The sequence below is a fragment of the Oncorhynchus masou genome, chromosome 6, assembly GCF_036934945.1.
Source record: "Oncorhynchus masou masou isolate Uvic2021 chromosome 6, UVic_Omas_1.1, whole genome shotgun sequence".
Taxonomy (NCBI): domain Eukaryota; kingdom Metazoa; phylum Chordata; class Actinopteri; order Salmoniformes; family Salmonidae; genus Oncorhynchus; species Oncorhynchus masou.
Window position 1 is genome coordinate 43,973,910 of NC_088217.1, and position 14,534 is coordinate 43,988,443.

Consider the following 14,534-nt stretch of genomic DNA (forward strand, 5'->3'; position numbering starts at 1 on the left):
CAGCCCCTCTTGTACTCCCTGTTCACCCATGACTGCATGGCCATGCATGCCTCCAACTCAATCATCAAGTTTGCAGATGACACAACAGTAGTAGGCTTAATTACCAATAACAACGAGACAGCCTACAGGGAGGAGATGAGGGATCTCAGAGTGTGGTGTCAGGAAAATAACCTCTCACTCAATGTCAACAAAACAAAGGAGAGGATCGTAGACTTTAGGAAACGGCAGAGGGAGCACCCACCCTATACACATCAATGGGACAGCAGTGGACAAGGTGGAAAGTTTTACGTTCCTCTGCGAACACATCACTGACAAACTGAAATGGTCCACCCACACAGACAATATAGTGAAGAAGGCGCAACATCGCTTATTCAACCTCAAGAGGCTGAAGAAATTTGGCTTGTCACCTAAAACCCTCACAAACTTTTACAGATGCACACTTGAGAGCACCCAGTCGGTCTGTATCACCGTGTGGTACGGCAACTGCACCGCCCACAACTGCAGGGCTCTCCAGAGGGTGGTGCGGTCTGTGCATGGCCTCACCGGGGGCAAACTACCTGCCCTCCGGGACACCTACAGCACCCTATGTCACAGGAAGGCCATAAAGATCATCAAGGACAACAACCACCTGAGCCACTGCCTGTTCACCTCGCTACCATCCAGAAGGCGAGGTCAGTACAGGTTTATCAAAGCTTGGACCGAGAGGCTGAAAAACAGATTATATCTCAAGGCCAGCAGACTGTTAAACAGCCACCACTAGCACAGAAAGACTGCTGCCTACATTCAGATTTGAAATCATGGGCCACTTTAATAAATGGAACATTATTCACTTTATTAATGCCACTTTAATAATGTTTACATATCTTGCATCACTCATCTCATATGTATATACTGCATTCTATACTATCTATTGCATCTTAGCCTGTGCCGCACAACATTGCTCATCTATATATTTATATTTATATATTCTTATTCCATTCCTTTACTTAGATATGTGTGCATTGGATATTTGTTGGGGAATTGTTAGATATTACTTGTTAGATATTGCTGCACTGTCGGAACGAGAAGCACAAGCAACCCTACTCCTCGGCCAGAGCGTCCAGTATGTGCTCTGAACTCTCCAAGAGCGAAATTCCCTGAAATTACGAACGGACAATCTGACAACGCTCTGAATTTATGAACGCCTAGAGCGCACTCTGGCACTCCAGATTTAATTGATAAGCAAACCCTTCAGTAGAATGTCTCTGCGACAACTGTTGATAGACGTAGCTGGTAATCTCAATCTGGTTATCTACTCCAATATCAGAGCACTCTCATCTGAGTGTGCTAGAGTGCAGAATAACTGACGAATTTACAAATATGCATAAAATGTAACCAGTAGCACAGTTGCAGTCACCAACGCTCTGGATAACAACCAGCTCTGCTAGGGAAAGTAACGGTCAGTGAGCTGTTCTCTCATTTGTGTCTGGAAGTTGCTAGCAAATTAGCCAGTAAACTTGGGTGCTTGACTGGTGTTGTTAGTACAGAATTCTTGGATTATTCCTTAAAGAGAAGAGTGGGGCTAAAGCTTAAGAGGGTGTGAACGATGCAGGGTGTAGACAAATACGAGCTCTCCAGTAGGTATCAAAACATTCAACGACCATTTTCTAAAAAGTGAATTTACAAGTTTATCAACTTTCAAGCAGAATTACTTTCATATTGTTCCTCAAATGCAGTGTATGATATACCATTTTGAAGCTCTGTGTTTCTGCTTTTATCCAATGCTTTTATTCAAATGTTGCTACATAAGACCGAATCATGGCGGTCGGTCAGAAATAGTATCACCATAATCAAGAACAGGTAGAAATGTTGAATGCACAATCTGCTTCCTGCTGAATAGAAAGAGACAAGATCTGTTTCTGTATAAAAAATATATATATTTAAAAGCCCACATTAAATCTTAGTTTCTTAACAATCTTAGTCATATGGTTTTTAAACAATAAATCACTGTCAATCCAAATACCAAGTATGCAGGGACGTTTTTTATTATAGAACCATCTGATGAGTAAAGATGTAATCCATCTGAGACAATCTTCAGAGAACTTGAAAACAACATGTATTTAGTTTTAACTCATATTAAGTATGAGTTTTAAATCAGTAAGGGCTTCCTGCACAACTGCAAAATGGTACTGTAGTCTTGTCACAGCCAGGTCAGCAGTCGGGGCAATTGCATACATATTAGTATCATCTGCATATAGATTACATTTTATTTTTTAATGGATTGACCAATAGCATTTATATGAATAGTGAAAAGAACAGGTCCTCGTATCGACCCCTGCGGAACACCTTAAAATACTTCAAGAAGTGTGGAAGTATTTCAGTCACGATGGCCTTTGTTCTGTTACTAAGATATTCATGAAACCATGAAGAGGCATCAGCACTCAGGTCTATCGAGGACAACTTATTCAATAAAACAACATGATGCAACAAAATCAAAAGCTTTTGACAGGTCCACAAACAAAGCATCACATTTGATTTTAGTGTGTAAAGCATTGACAAGATCATTAACAACTAAAGTGGTTGCTGTAATAGTGCTAAGCCCAGGCCTAAACGATTACATTCAGAATACATTTCTCATACAAAAAAAGAGCAAAGTTGTGCATTCGGAAAGTATTCAGACCACCTGAATATTCCACATTTTGTTACTTTCCAGCCTTAATCTAAAATGTATTAAATATTTTCAATCTACACACAATGCCCCATAATGACAAAGCAAAAACAAGTTTTTAGAAATGTTTGCAAATGTATTACAAATTTAAAAAACAAAAGAATACATTTACATAAGTATTCAGACCCTGTCCAATGAGACTCGAAATTTAGCTTAGGTGCATCCTGTTTCCATTGATCATCCTTGATAGTAATCCTTCCGGTGGTAAACTAAATAGATTGGACGTGATCTGGAAAGCACACACCTGTCTATATCAGGTACCACAGCTGACACTTCATGTCAATGCAAAAACCAATCCATGAGGTTGAAGAAATTGTCCATAGAGCTCCGAGACAGGATTGTGTCGGGGCACAGATCTGGGGAAGTGTACCATTGAAGGTCGCCAAGAACACAATGGGAGAAGTTTGGAACCACCGAGAATCTTCCTAAAGCTGGCCGCTCGGCCAAACTGAGCAGGGAAGGGCATTGAGAGAAGGGCATTGGTCAGGGAGGTGACAAAGAACCCGATTGTCACTCTGACAGAATTCCAGAGTTCCTTTGTGGAGATGGGAAAACCTTTCAGAAGGACAACCATCTCTGCAGCACCCCAATCAGGCATTTATGGTAGAGTGACCAGACACAAGCCACTCCTCAGTAAAAGGCTAATGAAAGCCTGCTTGGAGTTTGCCCAAAGACACCTAAAGGACTCTGACCATGAGAAACAAGTTTCTCTGTTCTGATGAAACCAAGATTGAATTATTTGGCCTGAATGCCAAGCATCACGTCTGGAAGAAACCTGGCACCATCCCTACGGTGAAGTGTGGTGATGGCAGCATCATACTGCAGGGATGTTCTTCAGCGGCAGGGACTGGGGGACTAGTCAAGATCGAAGAAAAGATTAACGGAGCAAAGTACAGAGAGATCCTTGATGAAATCCTGCTCCAGAGCGCTCAGGACCTCAGACTGGGGGTGAAGGTTCACCTTCCAACAGGACAACGACTCTAAGCACACAGCCAAAACAACGTAGGAGTGGCTTCGTGACAAGTCTCTGAATGTCCTTGAGTGGCCCAGCCAGAGCCCAGACTTGTACCTGATCGAACATCTCCGGAGAGACCTGTAAATAGCTGTGCAGCGACGTTCCCCATCCAACCTGACAGAGCTTGAGGGGATCTGCTGAGAAAAATGGGAGAATCTCCCCAAATACAGGTGTGCCAAGCTTGTAGCATCATACCCAAGAAGACTCAAGGCTGTAATCGCTGCCAAAGGTGGTTCAACAAAGTACTGAATAAAGGGTCTGAATACTGTAAATGTGATATTTCATTTTTTATTTTAAATAAATATGTTGACATATTCACAGATCATAGTTTTATTTGTGAGTTATGGTGAATGTACACACGGATCCTGGGACATTATACAGACAAAATATTAAGACTATTCTGCCCCCAAACGACTATCTTTCATCGCCCTGCGAACATTAACAGGAAACAAGAGAAAAAGCTGCTGCTATGTTTCCTATCTATTCTTCCTGACAAGTGTCAGTCAAAGCTTCCCTCTATGGATGGATGAGATTTAGTCTCTCCGTTCCTGTGTGTTACTGTTTCCTGGTGAGCACCTTCAAAGTAACAGAGTGCCACTGTAGATGACATTGTGTAAATGAGCCTAAGGGAAAAAACAGCATCACTTCAGTGAGGTATTTTTTCACCTCCGGAGCCACCATGTGGCCACATGTGATATGACAGGACATGGAACCAGACGAAACGGCACAGCGTATAATACTATAAATAACGGAACAGTGAAACTAAGTGAAAAACAGAGGGAAACAAATGCATTGCAGATGACAGTGAAAATACTATTTGCTGTAGGCCAGACCAATTATTTTTCTCCCTTAAAATCCCTTGCTGTATAACATGCAGCATAACAGCAAACAAGTCCTAAACTTCCCCCAATTAGTAGAAAAGCTCTAACGAATTGCTGCAGTGTAGAAACTGAGTCTTCTGGCTGCTGTTGTTGGGGAAAGAAAAGCAACGTGCGAATTCAGAGGGGAGAGAAGACCCCAGCTGACCTACACAACAGACTGGGACTGCAATTAGCGCTGTGCTCGCCCTGACGCCAAAAACACTGCCTCGCCAGCGCCTGCATCAGTCACCGGCACTAGATGCTGGTGGCATTTCTATGCCAGCTAAAGGTTACCTTGGATCCCAGGCAAAAACTTGAGGAAGAGAGAAAAAATGGCAAGGGATAATTAAGGAAATAGTCCTAATTAAGTGAGAAACAGTGACCCTGAGGGAGGTGTAGGGTGCTAGGAGGGAGCTGGGACCGGGCATGCCGCGGGAGGCTATGACTCAGCATTACTGTCCCCATGGCGACCCCCTGGCATTCTGAAATACTGATGGGGTTGTGTTGGTCACTTTTGTAGCCACGAGGGGAACCATGGTAATGAATTATGCAAATCACAGCGCCTTAGCTTGTGGGTGTCAATTAGTGTTGGGTGGCGGACATGTTTTAGCCCTGGCCAGGGTCTCTCTCTGAGGGGAGTGATAATGGAACTAGGGTGGGTGGGGTCAGTTCTGGGAGGAGAACATATTACTGGGCCAGTTTAAGTCATGCATATTAATATACTTATTACTGGGACAGTTTTCACACTCTCCTACTAAGGCAGGCATCACTACAAGTCTATACATGTATGTCCTACAGTAGCACTAAACCATCTATGAGTCAAGCAAAGGGAAATGGTGTAGGAATTATAGCCTCGCCGTCTATCTACCCTGAATGGATCTCAGATCACAAACTCACTAATTTCTGATAGTTGGCAGATGACAGTTAAAATGCTATTTGCTGTGTTTGTTATCCAATGAAGTGGTGTTAGTACGCAAGCCTCAAAAACAGGTCCTAGGTCCCAGTGTGCTGTCATGGGGACAAATGAAGTGTCACTGAGGAGGCATGCTTAATGACAGACTCATAGCACACATGTGGCATCAGTGAAAATCTAATTAACCTCATGTGGGGTTTAGGGCGAGAGCAGGGCCTACTGTACCTGTCTGTCCCCGATGGTTACGGCTGCCAGCAGACACCTGGCGACCACAGAACATCACCACGGCAACAAGGAGGGCCACCTGCAAAGGCCAAGCTGACCTCCCCCACAGCTTCATCCTGATAGATAGACAGGGAGAAAGAGAGGCAGGGAGACAGAGTGACAGGGAGAGGGGGGGGGGGGTAAAAAAGTATTTGAAAGGAAAGAGAGGAGAGGTGTCTTCAAAAAGGAGGAGACAATGAAATAGAACCAGTCTTACCTTCTTGTCCTGTCTGTCCTTCTCCTTTCTGGTCAGTCTTGATCTGAGCAGGATGCTCTATGGGATGAGGGTCAATGTCATGACTGCACACACGTCCTCCTTCTCTTCCTCTTTCCCCTGCACCTCCTTTTCCTCCTCTTACACAGCGACGGCCCCTGGGGTAACAGAGGGGGGCGGTCAGAGGGAGATTCCCTAAGGTGGCCCCTAGTGGCCCTTGTGTGTGTGTGTGTCCCCTAACCCTGTCTAAAGACCCTGCTGGAGAGGAGATGTGAGGGCCAGGGTTCTGTCACAGATTCATTGTTTACAGTGGGCTAACCTACCCCCAGGCTCTACGTGATCCCCTCTACATCACACATAGCTTCAGAGAGAAGAATCCAGCAGAGAGGCAGGCAGTGAGCTCAAACACCACACAAACACACACACTCACACACAGAAAGAAATACACCACACACAGAGAGAGAGTGAGAGAGAGAGAGAGAGAGAGAGATAGAGAGAGAGAGCATCACGCCACATACAAAATCAGAATATCACAGACACAGTAACTAAAGTACACATAAGAAGCAGACAAAAGCACAGAGAATCCCATACACACTCACCAAACAAGAATATACACACTTGCATTCATACAGTACACACCAAAAACACATCATCGTTAATAGATGCAGGAACAGATTCAAACAGTCAGATCAAACAAGCCAAACAAACACAGGCACGCAGAAATGCAGACTGTTGGTTGGGTACATTCAGATGGTACTGGAGGACAGTAGGAGACTACCTCTAATTACAGCTGAGTGACAGCCTCCCACATGCCAGTATCTGTACACACCATGTTTGTTTTACTATCCTTGTGGGGAAATAACAGTTGATTTTATTTTCCATAACCCCTAACCCTATACTTAACCCTAACCCTTAACTTAACCCTAACCTTAAGTTTAACCCCACAACCCTAAACCTAATTCTAACCCTAACCCTCAACCTAAGCCTAAAATAGCTTTCATCTGATTTTTCCTTATTTTACTATCCTTTGGGGGACTTCTGGAGTATTGTGTACGCTATGTTAAAGAGACGAGTATTCACTCCCTGAAACGATCACCTCTCCTGTGAGCCATTGAGTGTGATGCTTCTGCCCCCTGGTGGTAACATTTGAGACCATCTCTGAGGTACAATAGAACCAGACAATAAAACACTGTTCAGTTAGTGCAAGTCATTAGTGATAAGGTCAGAGAAAAACCACTGATAACGCAAGTCACCGAAGAGAGACAAGAAGTGACAGAGTGTGAGAGAGAGGGGCAAGGACAGAAAACTGGGAGAAAAACTGAGATAAGGGGAGAAAATATGGATTGAGGTTGAGGGGGAGAGAGAGAGAGAGGGAGAGAGAGAGAGAGAGAGAGAGGGAGAGAGAGAGAGAACAAGAGAGAGAACAAGAGAGAGAACAAGAGAGAGGACAGAAATTCAAATCAAATCACATTTTATTTGTCACATGCTTCGTAAACAACATGTGTAGAATAACAATGAAAATGTTTCAATTAGGTAAGCAGGGATGGAAAAAGAAAAGCAGATGGGAGGGAGGTGTGGACCAAAACAATAGCAGTACAAAGAAAGCCAGGGGAAGGGAAAAGAAAGAGGAGAAGAGGGAGGGAAGAGAATAAGACAGATGAATGAAAGAGTGAGGTTAGAGCGCGAGAGAGAGGGGATGAGCGGTGAAGAGATCAGTCACCCAGGAATGACAGGGTTGTATAACGGTGGCTCTGACTGTGTATATGTAAATGTAACATAATATATTTAGGGAATACGTGTTTTGGAAAGTATATTTTCTGCGTAAACTTGGAAACGTGTGTGTCCTTGTATGTGTGTACACAGAGGCTGTAGCTGCATGAGCATTATGTGTGTATGTCCATGTACAGGACAGTGTTTGTGCGTGTAGGTATGTGTATGTGTGTGTGAGAGATGCGTGAGTGTGTGTGTGTGTGTGTGTGTGTGTGTGTGTGTGTGTGTGTGTGTGTGTGTGTGTGTGTGTGTGTGTGTGTGTGTGTGTGTGTGTGTGTGTGTGTGTGTGTGTGTGTGTGTGTGTGTGCGCTCTTAGTGTACATGTAGTCTGCGAGAGGTGATTATGCATGCTGCACCACAGCACAATAGCACATTTCCGGACATTTCTTATTCTCTTTCTGGCAGGTCCATGGTCTGCATTTTTATCAGCTTTGTTCTCTGACACGTTCATTAAAAGAGCACAATGTTGTCTGTGTGTGTGTGTGTGTGTGTGTGTGTGTGTGTGTGTGTGTGTGTGTGTGTGTGTGTGTGTGTGTGTGTGTGTGTGTGTGTGTGTGTGCGCGAGCGTGCGGCATTGTCCCTTTCTCCAGATGTACCTCATTCTCCTCAGGACTAAGGGGACAATGAGTACTGTCAGTCACACTGACATCACCCTGCTGTCTCTTACAGCACTCAACGTTCATCTCTCAACAAACACATAGACACACGCAGTTTATACTGTACAAACACACACACACACACACACACACACACACACACACATTTACACACTAGATGTCCTGGGGCAGATGAGGCAGATGTAGCAGGTCTCAGTTACATGCATCAGCTGTTGAGGAATGTTATGTTTGGCAGTGCATGGTGAATAGCCTTAAGGCATCAGAGGAACACACAGGAACAAACACATTCATATGTAAACACAGAGCAGAGTTCATGATTATCTGAAGAGGGATCAGCCCTTTCTCTCGCTCTCTTTATCTCTCTCTCTCTCCCTCTGTCTCTGTCTCTTTATCTCTCTTGTTCTCTCTCAAACCTCTCTCTCTCTCTCTGGGCTGAAGGAGAGATTTAGTTGATTTGCATTGGTTTATGCAGTAATAACACAGGAGTGACACTAGGGCCTCATTGACATGCGGTGAGACAAATCCCACCTCTGTCAGAAATGTTTCTATGTGCCCTGCATCCAAAGGCCATAATCTGTCAGCACTCCCTGAACACAAATACACACACACACATGGCACATGGCACACACACAGTGGTGTAGGATGAGCTTTAGGGTGCCCCCAACCAAAAGCTTTAGCTTTTTGCCACGTCATAAGACATGGCAAAATGTTTTGCAAAATGTTCGCTCTGCTGTATGGCAAAAAAAAATTTAGAATTGTGCTACGCAACTGTACACATACACAGCACACATCACACACAAGCAACACTTGGATGACAAATACTGCACCCAGAACAAGATATTGCACTTAGAACAAGATGTTGCACTTAGAACAAGATATTGCACCTAGAAGAAGTCTGTGTGCCACAGTCTCCCTGTCATGATAGTGGATGTGAACGTGGAGAAAGTGATTGGTGCGGAGTGTGTGTGTCGACCTACTAAGGGTGACATACACCCTCCAGGTACTGGACACATAGATCCGATCCTGGGGATGTTTGGCTTTGCATTGGTACAGAGCCCTGTTCTCCCAATGGATGGAGAGAGGAGAGTGTATTGAACATGAACACTGTACACGGGCAATATCCCTCTCCTCCCATATTCATTCTGAACAGGACTGTAAAAGCAGCAGCTGGGGGAATTGGAAAGGTTGTTGTTTCTCTACAAATAAAGCTTCAAATGTCACCTGTCCATTGTTGTAAAAAAATAATATCAATCAACAACGTTCATGATAATATAATATTCAACGTATTCCTCTACATCAGCTCTAAGACTCCATTGTCCAGAGACACATCAGTGCTGGTTGTACGAGTCTGGACACGAACAAAGCACACAAAACCATATCTGTGTAAAACAACTGGGTGTTCCTATGGCCATAAAGATATGGAAAATGAGCTGAACAGAGACAGAGCCCGATACAAGCTTCTTAAAAGCGTTTCAGATTTCCGCAGATGTGCACAATATAAAATATCTGTCAGGGCACAGCAGCCAGCGTCCTAGTCCTGTGCATTTATCTGGCTCTGAGACAAGCCCATTACAACACGCTGTTCTTTTCCATTTCCTCCGGATAGCACATAGAGCCCAACACAGCCTCCGTTCTGGACAACAGGCATTTATGACCCATGACCTCCTCTTCTCTCCTCCTCTCGCCTTTCCTCATTCTTTCTCTCGCTTTCGATCACAATCTATCTTTTCTCACTCTGTCCCTTTCTCCTTGCTCATTTGTTTTCCTATTTTTCTCTCGCTCTCTCTGCTCTTCTCCTCTCCTCTCTCTCCCTCTCTCGCTCTCTCTGCTCCTCTCTCTCTCCCCGTCTCACTCTCTCCTTTCCTCTCCTCTTCTCCTCTCCACTCTCTCACTCTCTCTGCTCCTCTCCTCTCCCTCTCTCGCTCTCTCTGATCCTCTCTCTCTCTCTCTCCCTCCCCACTCCCTCTCACTCTCCTCTCCTCTCTTCACATCTTCTCTCCTCTCCTCTCATCTCCTCTCCTCTCATGCTCCTCTCTCTCTCCCTCCCTCCCTCTCTCACTCTCGCTCTCTCCTCTCCGCTCCTCTCCTCTTCTTTCTCTCGCTGCTCCTCTCCTCTCTCTCCCTCTTTTGCTCTCTCTGCTCCTCTCCTCTCTCTTTCCCTGCTCTTCTCCTCTCCTATCTCTGTCCCTGTCTATCTACTCTTCTACTCATCTTCTCTATCTTTCCCTCCATCTCTCCTTTCTTCCTCCTTTCTCTGTATCTCTATCTCTCTCATTCCTCTCTTTTCCTTTCTCTCTCTCTGTGTGCTGAGAATTTCTGCCTCTCCCACTGTTTTACCGTCTGCTTCAAACTCAATATATCTCCACTGCTATTCCTAATCATGGTGGAACAATTTTTATGCCTCCTTCCTAGGTTCCTGTGTGTGTATGTGTGAGAGAGAGTGTGTGTGTGAGAGAGAGAGAGAGAGAGAGAGAGAGAGAGAGAGAGAGAGAGAGAGAGAGAGAGAGAGAGAGAGAGAGAGAGTGAGTGAGTGAGTGAGTGACATGGGGTTGCATTCCCTAATATAAACACATGAGGTGAAGCTATCCTCATATCTGACAATATTTAGTCTTTTTCAGACATGGCTGTCTGATTCAAACACTCTGTTTTAGTGACATTCTCCATACACAAACACAGAAAATCACAAATATCACCACACCAGAAATTAGATAAATATAGATTGGTATACTGCATTTGTGTTCATAATTGTTAGACTTTTCCTGTGCAGTGCAACTGCACAGATCTGGCCAACGCCCTTTTCACATATGAAACATACAGCCAACGTTCTTTTCACATATGAAACCTATGTAGCAGAGGTGGTTCAGTGAACTAACATAACGCCAACTGCTGCCTGAGACCTGAAGACTTAACTTAGCTCCCAATACTAATAGTAATGCCAATGTCTTAGCTCAATGGCCTACTGGGATCCTAAATCAGTCTTTCTATGCTACTGGGGTCCTCTACTCTGCTCATTTAAATGGAGTATAAAACTTCCCTCAGTCAGATGGCTTGGTCTGTGCTGTGTGTGGGCTACCAGAGAGGTCAAAGTGCACTGCTGGCAGGCATTCCCTCACACTCACAAGCTATTATTTTAGGATAACCCCCTGGCTGTGTAGAAATGTATCAGAACAAGGAGAGAATAGTCATTACCAGAGACAGTACCTGCTGTGCCCCTCTCCAGGTTTTGACTGCAGGGCTCAGAGATGGCGGTGGCGGTAAGGTACCATTACAGCACAATTGATCGGCCTGCACTTAAGTCCAATCCAGACCCTGTTGCACAGACCAGAGACTCCACCCCCCAGATCCGGTGACTCGACCAGATGTGTGTCTTTGTGTTTTTATTCTTATGGTTTTCTCTTTTTTTCACCCTTCTCCTTTTTCTGCACCAAGGATGAAAAGCAGACGTGACCAGAGTCCCTTAGCGTGTTTCATGTGTCCAAGCAGGTTACCGGCAGCTCCAGGGAGTCTGGACACCCTGCCAACAGACACGCACACAAACACACACACACACACACACACACACACTACACATGCATAGAGAGAGTGTGTGTACAACATCCTTCATGTATCTTTCCCTGGTTGGGCATGACAGTCCACTTCAGAGGCCAACAATCCTCATCAGAAAGCAGCTAGCTGGGCGTAAGGGAGGGTCTTCTCCAGTTGAGGATGGGAGAGATGGATTCCTCCTACTCCATGCTTTATGGAACAACAGACACTAACAGGCTAATAAACATTTGTTTACGGAGCCAACCTGCTTGCAGCCCCAGCCCCCAGCCCCAGCCCCAGCCCCAGCCCCAGCCCCAGCCCCAGCCCCAGCCCCAGCCCCCAGCCCCCAGCCCCAGCCTCAGACCCAGCCCCCAGCCTCAGCCCCAGCCTCAGCCCCAGCCCCAGCCTCAGCCTCAGCCCCAGCCCCAGCCTCAGCCCCAGCCCCAGCCTCAGCCCCAGCCTCAGCCTCAGCCCCAGCCCCCAGCCCCCAGCCCCAGTCTCAGCCCCAGCCTCAGCCCCAGCCCCCAGCCCCAGCCCCCAGCCCCAGCCCCAGCCCCAGCCCCAGCCTCAGCCCCAGCATCAGCCCCAGCATCAGCCCCAGCCCCCAGCCCCCAGCCCCCAGCCCCAGCCCCCAGCCCCCAGCCCCAGCCTCAGACCCAGCCCCCAGTCTCAGCCCCAGCCTCAGCCCCAGCCCCAGCCCCAGCCCCCAGCCCCCAGCCCCAGTCTCAGCCCCAGCCTCAGCCCCAGTCCCAGCCCCCAGCCCCCAGCCCCCAGCCCCCAGCCCCAGCCCCAGCCCCCAGCCCCAGCCCCCAGCCTCAGCCCCAGCCCCAGCCTCAGCCCCAGCCCCAGCATCAGCCCCTGCCCCCAGCCCCCAGCCCCCAGCCTCAGCCCCAGCCCCAGCCCCCAGCCCCAGCCCCCAGCCCCCAGCCCCAGCCCCAGCTCAGCCCAGACATACCCAGCACCACTACTGTGTTCTTTACGAGGGCGTCGTTTTAAACCCAGACAGCTAGTGTGGCCTGACATAGATCAGAGCAGCTCCTACAGCGCTCCGGCAGACAGAGTCACGGCCCACGCCATAAATCCAGCACTTTCTAATAAAGCAATAAAAGACCATTAAAAGTCAGCGTCCCTTAGGACACAGATATGGATGGGAGACAAACAGTGGGTCCAGACACCTAACTCGCATCCTTACAGTATGTTGCCACTTTAGATGCACCCACTATACTGTAGCCAGCTGGGAGACTGAATAAACATCTGAAATCTGTGTCTGTCTTTGCTACTGTAGTAAGCATTTCGCTGTTAGTCAACGCCTGTTGTTCACGAAGCATGTGACAAATAACATTTGATTTGCAACTCTTTCATTTCATGCCAAAGGCAGTGATTGTACTTTCTGGTAAGCACTGTGATTCAACACTGTAGTGAAAGAACAGTATTTATGTCCTCACTGTGCTGCTTTCTGACTACTCGGTCTGTCTTCACCGAGACACTTCCTTGCTTCTTTCCCTCCTCCATTCTTTCTTTCCTTCTTTACTTCCTTCCTCCTCTCCCTCCCACCCTTTCTTCCTCGCTTGTATTCCTTCCTTCTTTGTCTCTCTCTCTCTCTATTTGTCCTCCCTCTCCTCTCTCTCTGTCTTGGACTTCCTCTCTCTCTCTCTCTCTCTCTCTCTCTCTCTCTCATTTTCTATATATTTATCTATCTCTTTACTCTCTCTTTTTGTCCATCTTTCATCTCATCTCTTCTATTTGTTTTCACCCCAAGGAAGTGAAGGATCAAAAAGGACTAGAGGTTCTTAGAGAGGCGGTGGACTACACTATGCAGCGAGCAGGGGTAGTTACAGAAGGTGTGATGAAAGATATAGAGAGAATGTTCAACAATTAGTCACTGAATCACTGATCGCTGTTCCAACACCTCGGAGAGAGAGAGAGAGTCAGTCTTCCGCGGCATATCGAGCAACTTCAGAGCAAACAAAGCCAAAAGAAGCCCTGACAGGCAAATAGCCCAAGAACCACAGCAATTCATTGTGCTTTGTGTCCAAATTATGATTAATGGAATATAAACAACCTTGATGTGGAGCTAGGTTTGATTTTCTATGCGAGGCACCACAGCCCCTCTGAAGTTGAGCTAATCCTGGGTCTTTAGCGGTGAGGAATGCACTGGGTTCATTGACTCCTCCACCCAGCTGGCTATGTGCTGTATGCCATGGACCAGACCAATCAATGGGCCTTGTCTCATGGAGAGAGGAGAGGGGGCTGAGTCCTCGGCCCTAAGCCCTCACACACACGGCCAACATCCTGATTATTTCAGGCCCCTCTGCTGCTAATGACCAGGCTGGTACCGGCTAGCACGTAATTATATTAATGACCAAATGTGCCACGCATGCAAATGGGCGGGCCAGTGAGAGACATAGCCCGTAGAGATTGGTGGAGATTTGGGGGGAGAAAGGTATGGGGGGGATAGGGGAGGGGGGAGACAAAGAGAGGGGGGTTGGAGAGAGAAAGAGAGAGAGACTGATCAATGTTCATTTTACAAAGTCACTGAGACGTGTCAGTGGTGTCAATAAGTGAATTAATTTGTCTGTGGGTCTGACACCATATTGCTCTGTTCCCCTCGAGACGAGAGGCCTCTAACCCACACACTCATACACATGC

The 14,534-nt window shown here is 46.5% G+C and overlaps 1 protein-coding gene across 1 annotated transcript in view; it reads right to left on the reverse strand.

Annotated features, from left to right (window-relative positions):
* The window catches only part of tafa4b (TAFA chemokine like family member 4b), a 49,320-nt gene that overhangs the window by 30,176 nt on the left and 4,610 nt on the right, over nt 1–14,534 (reverse strand). Inside the window, exons 2-3 of the mRNA XM_064967240.1 lie at nt 5,977–6,131; nt 5,721–5,836 (exon numbers count right to left, since the gene is read on the reverse strand). Coding sequence (XP_064823312.1) covers nt 5,721–5,835 — 115 coding nt within the window. The 5' untranslated portion in view covers nt 5,836; nt 5,977–6,131. The remainder of the gene's footprint in view (nt 1–5,720; nt 5,837–5,976; nt 6,132–14,534) is intronic.